This window comes from Pholcus phalangioides, unplaced genomic scaffold, assembly GCF_987345545.1.
Source record: "Pholcus phalangioides strain wild (caught in Gottingen) unplaced genomic scaffold, Ppha-v1.0 ptg000007l_1, whole genome shotgun sequence".
NCBI classification, from domain to species: Eukaryota; Metazoa; Arthropoda; class Arachnida; order Araneae; family Pholcidae; genus Pholcus; species Pholcus phalangioides.
Genome location: NW_028301600.1, coordinates 40,275,588 through 40,289,623, shown reverse-complemented (window position 1 = coordinate 40,289,623; position 14,036 = coordinate 40,275,588). Strand labels below are relative to the sequence as shown.

At 33.8% G+C, this 14,036-nt stretch overlaps 1 protein-coding gene across 4 annotated transcripts in view; it reads left to right on the top strand.

The window, feature by feature from the left end:
- LOC149085281 (transcription factor CP2-like) overlaps positions 1–14,036 on the top strand; it is an 84,789-nt gene that overhangs the window by 60,257 nt on the left and 10,496 nt on the right. For 3 of the 4 annotated variants that reach the window (XM_089233213.1, XM_089233209.1, XM_089233211.1), the window contains 3 exons: positions 5,372–5,421; positions 7,599–7,741; positions 11,669–11,720. In XM_089233213.1, coding sequence (XP_089089339.1) covers positions 5,372–5,421; positions 7,599–7,741; positions 11,669–11,720 — 245 coding nt within the window. Of the gene's footprint in view, positions 1–5,371; positions 5,422–7,598; positions 7,742–11,668; positions 11,741–14,036 lie in introns of all 4 variants that reach the window. The other variant, XM_089233210.1, reaches the window with a different exon arrangement.

Here is a 14,036-nt window from a genome sequence, read left to right as displayed (position 1 = left end):
GATTTAATCAGACATCAATTTTTGTTAATGGTAAAAACTTTTCTATAGATCCCATCAGCAATTGTACGTATTGCAACCTTTTGGTATTTGAGGATTGGAATCATGTAATTTTTCACTGCCCTTTTTACTCTAACCCACCCCAGATCCAAATATTTAAATCTCTCTTCAGGTCCCGCTAATATTGCTCAATTACTTTCGATCACTGATAACTTATACTCAATATATCTATTTATCTTATCATGTATTCGCCTACATTCGCTCTGGTTGGACTGAAGTCCATATTTTTCTATTGTTATTAATTTACTTTTTCTTTTATTACTTGATTTTTGTCCGCTCTGTATGTATATTACCTATTATTATTTGTCGGTATATTATAATGTTTATTCTGTGTCTGCTTATCATTCATTCATTATTTCCCCTTACCTTATATTAACTGTTCTGACACCAACATATGTGCTCCATTATATTCCCAATGTATGGTATATTTTGTAAATATGACTGTAAAATGTGGCAACAATGAATTGCCACTCATTGAAGGACCTACTGGTCAAATCAATAAAATTTATTATATTATTATTATTATTTCGGTTCTATCTTTCTAGGGTACTTTTCAATAGCATTTATGCACTTTCTCATTCTGTCAAACTTCGTTTTGAAACATGCACTAGATTTTCGAAATGTTATTCAGTGCTGTATGATGGGGTGAATAGAAACAATTTTGAACTTAAAAGATAAATGAGTACCAATATTTATAAAGATGAATCACTCAAACTTATTCATTTGGTTGTGTCTTTCAGTCTTTTATAAGTTTACACTTCATTCATAGTTAGAAAAACTGGTAGCAGATGGCAGCACTACACATAACAAACATTACACAGAAACAAACTTCGCATCAGGTTTCACTACACGTACACGCACATTCCCGCATATACCAATTCGTTAGAGGTTTCATAGAGGAATATGGACGAGGTACATGTGTGACTTAGTAGTAGTCTTTTATAAGTCTATTGTGCATGTGTCTTTTTATCAAGAATAAAATTTAAGAAATAAAAGATGTTGCTGCTTTCATTTTTTTATTTATCATGCAAAGAGTGGTGAATCAAAAAAAATTTTCACTTTTGTTTCTATAGTTCATTTTAATAAAAGTGATATAGTACAGGTGAATAAAAGTAATCACTGGTATTGAGAAATAAATGGTTCGACAAATGGAACACTTTTTTTCCTGTCACATTATAGAAAAAAAGTATAAATGACAAAAACCTATGCAAAGATACAAATTCAAGAAACCATTCATAAATCAGTCACATGAGAAGAGGACTTAGGAGTAACGATGACTGCCATGAGTTCCTGTAGAACCTCTTGTTTGCTAAAAAAAAGGGCTCATCTGTTGATGAAAACATTTTTTACAGCATTGGGAATCTCCTTCCTTGTAAAAAAGAATTGCCAATACAATCATCACCTTAAAGCTTAGTTACCTTGTACATTTGGTGTGACTTTTTGCTACTACAAAATCACCTGTTTCTCTCTAGTGAGGTTTTACTCTATATTCATGTAATATGAATATATTAAGCATAAAATAAATTTTCTTCTAGGTATGCCATATAATTTTAGTTGCATGTTTAGCAGTGTTGTGTGATGGAAAAAGTTAAAAATCACTATTCTGTATTGGTTGTAAGGAAACATAACTGATTAGCATCAAATTCATCTTGTTAATTTGCCTCACCTGCTGTTGCATAATTTAGATATTTTTTGTCTCTTAAAAGCTATTTTCGTAATTATTATTCTTTACCTATGGAAATACAATTTGAACAGTATATTAAATTTTTTCTATTTAGTTGTTCTTGACTAAGGACTCCATAATGAAACAGTTATTAAAAAACACTTTTTAAAAAAATAGGTCAAGAATATACTATGGCTCTAATAAAATAAAAACATACACACTAACTTTCTGATTGGAAGCTTTGTTGTCACATTTCATTTGTAACTTTATCAGCTGGGTCATTCAGAAGCTGCATTTGTTTAGAATGACAGTCAATAAAGTGATTTTGAGTTAGATGATATTAATTTGGCTTATATAGTTCTTCCTACGCACGCACCACACACACACACAAAAGTAAAGTAAAATAAAATAGGCAGAGTGTTGGACACTACTACAGTTATTTTCATGAAAACGTCAGTCATGTATAGTAAATTGAAATTAAATTTGCTGTGATGAGGTTTATGTTTGGATGTGACGGCAATGTAGCCATACTGGACCCAGGCTTTTCAGATGACGCCAGAGTTGTCTGAGTGCACTTACTTTACCTACGGGGTGATGCTTTGAGCCCCTTGGCCACAAATTCCTGGCACACCATTGATCCTAGAAGCATACTTCCAGTTGGAAGAAGTATCCAAATGACATATTGATTTAAGATGCATTATCCATATTGCAAGGGGTACAATTATTAAAATAAAACAATTACTTTTTTTTCGTCACCCTATTCTAAAAACCCAATTAGACTGTTGATGCCCTGTCTCTTTTGAGGCCAAAAAAAATGCCATGTTTCTAAGTGCAATATGCAATATTCGCTGAGATATTTCAATTCAAAAATTGCTGAAGAATGAGGAAAAGAACAACATAAATTAATGGAAAAGTTCATTATGCTGTTCTTTCCCACCTTTTACTGATTTTTTGAATTTAAATAGCAGTTACACTTAGAAGCATGGAATTTGGTTTTTTTTGGCCGCAAAAGAGAGAGGGCAACATTTTTCCAATTTGGATTTCTTTGGACAGAGTGCCCAAATAAAAAATTACTTTTTAATTTCAATAATTATCCAACTCCTTGCAATATGAATGACAAATCTTAAATATATGTTATTTGCAATTTTTTTCAATTAGAAGTGTGCCTCTAGGATCAGCGGTTTGCCAAGAGACTTGGAGCATTGCCCTGTATATTTGCGGCAGTACTGCTCATTGGATTTTAGTTCGGGCCCTGTGTTTTCAGTGTCATTCTCTTTGGAATTTTGTACTCTATGCATTCGTGCTCGATTTTTGTAATTCTGGTTGTACTCTGCTCTCATATATCACATTATATATGTTCATCACATATTCCTCATTATATATCATTTTTAAAAATTCGGGAAGTTTTCAAACTTTTTTAAAGTCACAGCCTTGTATCTTTTTGAGTTCTCAAGCATGCAGTGTCTAGCTGCCACTGTAGCATAATCATTAGCTACTTTCCATGATCCATACATCCATTGAATAAGTCTTCGGGCAATTCAGGAAAAAATATTGGCAAATTTCAGATCAAGTCATTTATTCACATACAATTCATATGATTGAATTATATTAGCTTATTATTACTTCTGTATTACTATTAAATCAATTTAACCATGATCGCAACATTTAGCAAAAAAAACATTCTCACCAGTTTATGTTGACACCCTTGAGATTAATCAGAGAAAACGCCATGATTTCTCATCAGGGTCGGACCTCATGATCACTGTGTGTGTGTGTCAAAGATCAGCACGTTGAAGACAAAGCACGCAATCACATCGGGATGTTAGTAGATGAAGACACAGTAGATCATCTCCAGGATTTCACCAGATTATGACCATCAATATTAGCACATAGCTCCATGAGGATGGTGAGAGACAGAGTCGTTGACAATCAGACATAAATCACATCACTAGGACATGCAATACTCATATCAACCACTTTATCACCAATAGAACTCACAAAATCATTGATTAATTTTAACAAGAGAAAATCATAACTAATGACAGACTACCCAAACCAGCCGGAGTAGTATGAAGCACTTCACCTAAAAATATTAATCAAACATGGTTAGAGAATTAGAACATCACCTGATGTTAGTAAATCATGATGAAGAGCTCACTGCTGTACATCTGAAGTTGCTCACAAGCGAAAGCAGGACAAAGGAATGAATGCGACAATGTAGTATCTACCTGGACTATTTATAGTAGTGGAGAATGGGTTTGTCTTTGGACCAATCAGAGTATTGCTGTCTTTCGGCACACAAAGAAATTGATGATGTCACTCAATAGATTTGCATATGAACATGTGGAATGAATTATTTTTTTAACACCATTATTTTTCTGATGGCAACAATCTCAACAAGATGGTGGAAGTTGATCAGGCTTCTCCACAATGCTTACACTAATAGAGCAATTTGAGATCATGGAATTATTACTGTGAAACAGAAGTCCACTGGTACCTCTGGCCGTGAGGCAAGGTATTTAAAAAAAATACAATTCATTTCATCGGACATAAAAATACTTCAACATAATGAAATAACATGATATTATGCACAAATAAGAAATATACGTTCACAAATCCCCTGACTTGACTGGGTCTTTTCCCGGGGACCATTTGGTGTTAGTTGCTAATAGAACATATGTGAGCCCATAAGGGCGATATGTTACACCACGAATATTGAAGTGATACTGGCACAAATACTTATCCTTCCTCTTTAAAACGAGACCAAATGATGATGCTATGTCTATTTTTAGCTGAGTTATTGAAGTTTGAAATTTCTTCAACAGAAACCATCACCCATGTGGAGGCGATTGCCCCCCCCCCCACACCGGCATTGATTTTAAAGTCGTTTTCTCATGAAAAACATTATCCATTCCAAATCTAATGTACTTTTTTTATCCTAGAAATAATGTATGAAAAACTTCATACAGAGGTCTGCTGTATTCATGTTTTGAAAAATGATGTACACGTGCATGGGTCAAGCTCATAATACATAAATGTGATTGTAAAAGCTTTTCTCAAATCCTATCTAAATCACAGTTTTTGTGGATCAACATTGTTGTGTATAATGCATTCAGATTTAGAGGAATAAACTGTTTATGCAACAGATATATTTTTCAATGAAAACATTAGTCTGTTATTTTTCCCTCTATCTAACCTTTAGTAATATTAATAGGGGCACAAACTTCTTGACTTGTGAGCCCTATTTTACCCATGATTACATTAGTGGCTGTGTAGTAGAATAAATTTTGCATAATCTGTATTAAATCCTGAAATGGGACAGATTGGCTTGAGCTGTATTTTGAACACTAATGTTTTGCTGTTCAGGCCGCAAAAGCTATTCTTTACCATCCATGGTTTTAGGTATCTGCAGAAGGACCTAGAACCAATTACCCTGGATACGCCTACTGTAGTTGTATAAAATTAGGTGTTGAAAGTCTGAAGGTTAAGAATATAAGCTGTCTGAATTTTAAATTTTAATTATTATAAAGTTTCTATTTCTTTTATATTATTGAACTTATATTGATTATTTCTATTAACTTTTCCCTTTCTTCTTTGTAAGTATATATATATTTAATTTAATATTTTAATGTCTTCATGAAATATTTTCAGGCCTGGATGCCCATGTTTGACTATCTATGTTCGTATATTTTCACAACAAGGTATTTTTTTTTTTTTTTTTGGTTTTTAATTTTCTTAAATATGGCTTCGCTCTATTTAATTTATTGTACAGTTTCTTTCAGTATGGTAGAATATACAAATAATTAAAAAAATTGTTTTATGCACATTTATTTCACCCCACATAACATCAAAATATCGCAAAAGCCATGGTAATGGTAATTAATATAATATATAATCATATCTTTTGTAGCTATATTAATTACCAAAAAAGCCTAATGGTAATTAATATAGCTATATAACATATGATTTTTTTTACCTTCACACATATTCGTTTCCCTTTTCGCAGGCTCCAGGGGCAGCCTTTAGGTGGGCAGTTTGCACTGGTTCCTTTCTTATGCGGGTAAACTTCAAATTCTGGTCTGATAACATATGATTGATATAGCTTAGTGGACCATGACCTTCACTTAAATTTTCAATGCGGTCCACCCTGTAAAAAATTTGTTGACGACACCTAATATATGAAATTGTTTTTTTTTTATTTCTCATTTTCACTTTCTTTTCCTTGTCAGATAAATAGTATTTTAAAAGAAATGATTTCTCTTTGCGAGAGTTGAATGTTCAGCTTTTTTGAACGAACAAATGTTTATCAAGAAAAAATGCTCTTTTGGTTTCAAATTTTCACTTGACACTAACCATAATTCCCATTGCTACCATCATAAAGAAATATCATCAAATCTTTAAAATTTAGTAGATGACGGCATCACATAACCTACTGATGCTATATCATAAACTGAAGAGCCAAAAAAACTGGTACAGGCATGCGTATGCAAATAAAGAGGTATGGAACCAATCAGAGTACGGTGCTGCAGTCGGCAACGCCTATATAACACAACAAGTGTCTAGCATACTTGTTAGATTGGTTACTGCTGCTACAATGGCAGGTTATCGAGATTTAAGTGAGTTTGAACATGGTGTTATAGTCGGCGCACGAGAGATGGGACATAGCATCTCTGAGGTAGCGATGAAATTTGGATTTTCAGGTACGTCCATTTCACGTGTGAATATCGGGAATCCGGTAAAAAATTAAATCTACAACATCACTGTGGCCGGAAAAAGGTCATGCAAAAATGGGACCAACGATGACTGACGAGAATCATTAAACGTGACAGATGTGCAACCCTTCCGCAAATTGCTGCAGATTTCAATGCTGGGCCATCAACAAGTGTCAGCGTACGAACCATTCAACGAAACATCATCGATATGGGCTTTCGGAGCCGAAGGCCCACTCATGTACCCTTGATGACTGCACGACACAAAGCTTTACGCTTCGCCTGGGCCCGACAACACAGACATTGGACTGTTGAGGACTGGAAACACGTTGCCTGGTCTGACGAGTCTCGGCTCCAATTGCTTCGAGCTGATGGACATGTACGGGTATGGAGACAACCTCATGAATCCATGGACCCTACATGTCGACAGGGGACTGTTCGAGCTGGTGGAGGCTTTGTGATGGTATGGGGCGTGTGCAGTTGGTGTGATATGGGACCCCTGATACGTCTAGATACGACTCTGACAGGTGACAGGTACGTAAGCATCCTGTCTGATCACCTGCACCCATTCATGTCCATTGTGCATTCCGACGGACTTGGACAATTTCAGCAGGACAATGCGACACCCCACACGTCCAGAATTGCTACAAAGTGGCTCCAGGAACCCTCTTCTGACTTTAGACACTTCCGCTGGCCACCTAAATCCCCAGACATGAACATTATTGAATATATCTAGGATGCCTTGCAACGTGCTGTTCAGAAGAGATCTCCGCCCCCTCTTACTCCTACGGATTTATGGAACTCCCTGCAGGATTCATGGTGTCAATTACCTCCAGCACTACTTCAGACATTAGTCTAGTCCATGCCACGTCATGTTGCGGCACTTATGTGGGCTCGCGGGGGCCCTACACGATATTAGGCAGGTGTACCAGTTTTTTTGGTTCTTCAGTGTAGTTCTAGTGATGACTCTGGTAGAGATTCTGCAACAGTAATTCTCAAATATAGAGGGTGGAAAACAATCAAAAAAGAACAACTCATTGTAGTACAATGTATTTTTGATAAGTTTTTTTTTTTTCAAAATAAAAACTTTGAAGCAATATCTAATGTATACTAATATAAAGGAAATATACATGTATAAGTTACTATATGTATGTGCACATCAATTTCAGCATTTCAAGCGATATATTTGAAAACATTCAAAGTTGTAGAACTCGAACAAAAGCTGAAAAATGCATGCAATATACCAGCTGCTTCAATCTGTGAACTGTATCTATGTGGGCCATTAGAAATCCATGTTGCTGTAACTGATGAGGTAAGATATCCAAGATATTCATCTCTTTTTATTTTTTTTTTGGTTATTTCAAATGTCTTTTTTTTACAGTTGTCACAATATTCCTTAATAGTCAAAAAGTAGAATCAGTATTTCATGTCATAAGTTGCTGTGATTATGCACAAATCAAATTAATTAGGCAATGTTCTGATTTGGCATAGAATAACAGTAGTAAGTAGGGCTCAGATTTTTATGACCTAAAAAATCTTAGAAATATGCATGCATTTAGGACATAAAAACATATAAATATGACCTTAAAATATGTAAATACAACCTTATAATTTTCTTCATTATTTCATTGATTCTTTTCGGTTACTGAGATTCTGGACTTATTAAATTAAAATAGAAACAGAAAATGTATTGATTTATGTGATTAAAAATTTTGCAATTATTGAAAATTTTTAAATTTAAATAACCTCACCAAATTCAAATGAATCCATGCCTACCTTATGCACTATTATTATTTTTCCTGAACATTCTAGAATTGCACTCACTGAATTATGAGATGTAGTTTCAAATGTTTGAAAAAAGGGGGAAATAACTGCTATTCAGTTTCTTCTAAGAAGTCTTTGAAAAAAATATCATTTTGCAAAGGTGTCTTAAAAATTCTAAAAAATTACCAGATGGAACAATATCTGAAGAAGCCTTGTCATAAAGCAAATGTTATTAGGTTTTGCAGTTTTGCTAATTCTTCCTTCAGCTGAATAGCAATGTTGCTACGCATGAAGTCTTTTTTTTATGCAACTTCAACATATTTTACAAAATAAAATACTACTATCAGTACTGAAAATATTCTTATCAAACTCCTGCAAGAAATTCCTTAACTTCTTGCACTCTGAACACGCAAATTTAAGCAGAACCAAAACTAGAGGAGAAGAGACCTCAAGGGGCAAACTCTCTTGAGAGGGTGGCAAATTTTAAGGCTAAAACACTGTTTAATCTTTATTTCAAAATACAGTCAATGCTTGTTACAATGTGTCATAGCGACCATTCCATTACAACGATCAGTAGGATAAGTTCCTAATGTTTCAAATAACAACTATCCTATATGTTTTTCTTTCAACATAGTGACATCAGTTCTGACACATTCTCACATCAGTTTTTGATGGAATGATGAGTATCATTATAAAGAGCATCAATTGTTAAACTGTATAATGCAAAAACGCTGTTATAGAGCTTTCAGGATCAACAGTGATGTGAGGGGTGCTTAACGCGCCAGTCATGGCTTTCCTTCAGAAATGTACCAATTTGTTTGCCCCCCACCCCAAAGCAGAATGTTTAGTACTGTTCTGCGACGAGCCCTCGGCTGTCTGGAAATGTTCTGCGGTAGAAATCCCCATACATGTAATAGTGTTTTTTTTTTTTTTTGCACTTTTTTTTAAAATTCTTCCAAATTGTTCTGCAGTAGCGGTAATTGTTCTGCGACGTGCGTCACAGACTTTGGCACATTCTGCTTTGGGCCCCCCCCCCCCCCAGAACATAGTAGTAGCTATTGAGAAAGTTTTTTTTTAAAAAAAACACAAGAATGGAAAGTAAGTACTGTACATACTGTAACTCAAAAGCAAATGCTTATAGATTAAAATTTTCAGTGATAAATGACAAGAAAATATGACCGATTACTTGAAAATTCTTAAAATATAACCGATTGCTCAAAAATGTGTAAAATATGACCAATAGCTTGAAATATGACTTGTCATAAAAAAAATATGACATGTCATAACAATCTGAGCCCTAGTAATAAGTGGTTGGGAAAAATTGGAAAAAAAAAATGAAATACAAATTTTTCACATCTGCAAATGCCTGATGACACAAACTTTTTTCTGTGATACTAAAAATTATATATATAATGGTTTTTCTTGATAAAATTCATCAAAATGCTTGGCTTTCTTCACAATAAAAAACTGTTGTACACAAAAATACAAGAGACAGCCTTATAAATGATAAAGAGCTTGTTGGCTGGTGAAAAGATTCCTTGGCAATGTAAGGTTTACCTTATATTACCTGGACCAACCAAGTACAATTGAATCGTGAATTTCAAAAAGGGTCATTTCAGGATTTTTTCAAATAGACTTTTTGCACTTTTTTCATATAACAATAAATACATATAAACCAATATTTTATAAGTGAGAAAAACTTCTATCTAGTTTTCGTAGTGGTAAAAAACACACGACTTTCTGAAATTCAATGAAGGCATTAGGCACCATGACATGACCAACCATTCCTCATTTATAACATTCAAGGAGTGGGGTTTATTTCTTGATAGTGCAAATTTGTAAATCTTTGTTTTCAGACATTATTAATTCAGATTGTTTTGTTCAGTGATAGTAACTCGTAGGAAATTTTTGAGGAAATAACAAAGTTATAATTATTGTCACAGCTGTCCTGGTCAAAATAAAAATAGTACAATGATAAAGTTTCTGCTGGCATTGTCAGCCAGTCCCAACATAAAAATTTGCATAAATTTCCCACAAAAAAGTCACTCTTCTAACGACTGTGCCAGAGATTTTGTGACTGTAAAGCACAAAATTAGAAGAGAAGATTATTTGTTCACTCATCAGCAGTATATCGATTTAGTACACAGTAGCACTATAGGTAAGAAGTTTAGTGTCTAACAATAACAATATTTCAAATCTTGTTGCAAATTTAACTTCAAGACAAAGCCATTGTCTGGAAGATACTATGGGGAAAAAAGAAAGTTTCCTTTCAAGTGTTTTTTAGTTCATCTTTAACCCTTAACACAGCATGTAGAAGTCTTATGGCATCCCTTCATTGGCAACAAAATGGATACTGAAATTTTTGTCCTATCAAAAATGAAAGGTTGTTGCCCAAACATTTCTACTATTGAAGCATTTTCATGTTACTCCTCTAAACTACTGATCAATGCTTTAAAAAGGAATGACCTACAAAAATTAAGACAATATATACAGAGGGATTTTGAAAACTTCTATGAGGCATTCTTCAGTGGCCCACAGATGTGCATCACAGCTGGGCATCAAAGAAGATTTTTAATGAAAATATTTTTGGGGGATACTTTTCTATTTGTACCGCAATGTAATCACAAGGCATTGCGATATAATGAAATGTGTGGGAAAACATTAGTATTTTTGTTCTTTTCAATAACATGTGTTCTTTACTAATGCTGTTTTATTACTAAAGTCACCCAAGTCCTTGTATGAATTTTGAAAAGGACTGACTCATCTCAGCAAACTTTAACGATCATTTTGTCCAAATTTTTCTTCAAGGATGCTATTTTGCTTTGTCATAACATAAACTGTGGTCGGTAATGTTAGAAAAAACTGCTCTAATAAGTCATAGTTCAACAGTAATTCAGTTTTTTCTGTCTCCTTAAAAATTTGGTTTCCAGAGATGAACCCTTTTCGAAATTCACAATTCAATTAAATTACTTGGGTAATATTACCAGTTAAGACAGTAAAATGTCCATATGATATATAGTTATATCAAAATCAGTGTAAAAATCCAATCTTTGACTATGTGCGCTAACAAATTTACAATTTTTGATCATTCTTCTCAAAAGAGAATGATTCAAATGATAGGCTACGTGAAAAGTTTTTTAATTTTGAAAAAGTCAGAATTTTTATCAAAACAAATTATTTTTCCCCCATTCATGATGGAACATAAGAAAAGCCATTAAATTCTAGCCTGCATGGGGAAAACACTTGTTTTGATGACAAAACCTTACCCAAAACTTGAAGTTGATGTTAAAGTAAGGGGTTACATGATTTTTTCAGAGGTGTATAAAGTCCTCGGACGCATGGACATAAAATATATTCATAATCCATTTGTTTTTTTATTACACATAATATTAATTCATTAATTTCATAAAGAATAATTTGTAATTAGTTTCATTAATTTTTTGTCTGTTGACTTTGTTCACTTGTTCTCATATAGGTGATTCAAAATTTTGCAGAAGACTCTGTATTTCTGGTTGAAACAAAAAGAAGTTGGTATTTTCCCTCTTCTGTTAGTTCATAGTTTTATTTAAATAGTTTATGATCTACAACAAAATCACTCTTAAGTTACCTTACAACCCTTCCCTTTTTTGATGCTTCATTACGACATTTGAATGACCTTTAATAATATTGACCAAACTTTCCAAACATCAATTGACTAATTTATTACCAAGGGAAATGTATAAATGTATGTAAAGTTTATTTAATACAGTCGGCACACATTATAATGACCGCCCATTATAGCAACCCTTCCATTAAAACGACTGGTATGACAGGTCCCAAATATTTTCCTATTTCTACCATGTTATCTTTCATCCAATACGACTGATAAATATCATTAAATCCATTACAACGATCGAACACAACTCACAGCCCCCATTTTTGTTAAAGAAATGGAAAAGAATCTGTCATTGAGAGTGTGTTTGGCCTTTACTTTTGGTGCTTGGAGAATGAAAGGCATGAAACATAGAGGGTTAAAAGATGAAGCTTTAACTTTTACAGAAAACTTGGCGAATAACTACTGCCATCACTGGAAACTTCCCATTCTGTTTTGTTTTCATATATATTATTTTCATAAGTAAAAAAAATGTACACACTGTATAATGTATTAAATATTTTTTTAACCAGATGCATTTTCATTACAACATTATAACAAAATGAAAGAATTTTTTTTAGAAAAAAAAATATAATATAAAATTTTTCGGAGAAGCTAAACTTTTAAAACATTTGATATAATGACCTCCCAATACACCATCCGTTTTCTGTGGAATGAAGGGGTCGTTATAATGAGCATTGAATGTATTCTGTTGTAAATTTAATTTTGAATTTACACAGTAATTATATGTAGTATTTTTACCTTGATCTGTCCTGGTCTTGAAATTATGTTTATTTAACAAAGTATAGTATTTTAAATAATTCCTGATAATATATTTAAACTGTTTTTGGTATGGAAATTAATACAAACACAAAGGCCACAACAAGAAAAATGCCCAATGAGGTGACTGAAAAAAGATGCTCTTCTTATCGCATCCATCGAACCAATCTTCCTGTCTCCTGACTGTCTGCTGAAGGGGGGGGGGGGGGATTCCCTGTTAATATCTTAATTATGGTGAAAATATTACACGTCATCAGGGTAAATGGAAATGTTTTTTACTTTTTGGTATTTCTTTTCCAATTACAGTTATGTGGCTATTATTGCATCTATTAAAAACCAACCCTAAAATTAATACATAACAAAAGTTTATAATGTTTATTTATGGTGAAACCTCCTATAACAGCCACCTCCAAACATATAATGATAAATGATAACTTCTGAACTATATATATAGAACGCTGTATATAAATTTGTTTTTACTTCCAATCTTGAAAATAAACTTTTTTTTTCGAACAAGTGAATATTTTGCTTTTGTAGTAAAATCAGGCTTAAGACTTTCAAAAAAGCATCATTGTTGGCACATGTTTAGTTTCGACATCTGTGATTCGAGTCAGAGTTTATAGGTTTATCAAGATCTACAGCAAGGGTGTTCAACCTTTTAGAGAGTACAGGCTACTTCAATGTTTTGAAAACTTGTAGTGAGTCGCTTAATTTATATGGAAATGTGCTGCAGCTGCTTAAGTGATCTGTAAATTTGCTGCGGGTCATTTAAGTGATCTGGGAATGTGTCAAAGGCCATTTAAGTGCTCTGTATATATATGCTGCTGACCAATTAATTGAAGTGAAAATGTACTGTAGGTCACTTAAGTGATCTGGAACAGCTCTCCAGGTCAAATGATCTGTAAATGTGCTGTGGGTCACTTAATTGATCTGGGAACATGCCGCAGATAACTTAAGTAATCTGGGAATGTGCTCCAGGTCACTTAGATAATCTATAAATATGCCTCGGGTCATTTAAATTGTAACATGATGACCTGGAATCTTTTATAAATCTTATTCTTCAAGTCCTAAATCTTTTTTGTTCAGACCCCAGGGTTCGTTTGGTTACCAGAAACCACCCGAGGTACCCACTGGCAATCTGGTTTGGGCCAGTTCAATTAATCTGATGGTCGGGGTGGGGTCTCCTGGTTGTCGGACGAGAACAGGACCAGAGGTCGGGCTGCCAACGTCCCACATAAATTTTGGTTTCCATCCATGTGAGAGATCCCATAAGCTCGTCTTGTTACCTTCTCTTTCCCTGTGGGGTTCTGTGGCTCGTTGTGTGTGTGGTGGGAACCACGTCGAGTCATCGTCAAACTCGGAATTATTGTATTGAGAAATGAATTATTTGTGCAATATAGAATATTAGTGTTTTGCAAAATGTTATATATTT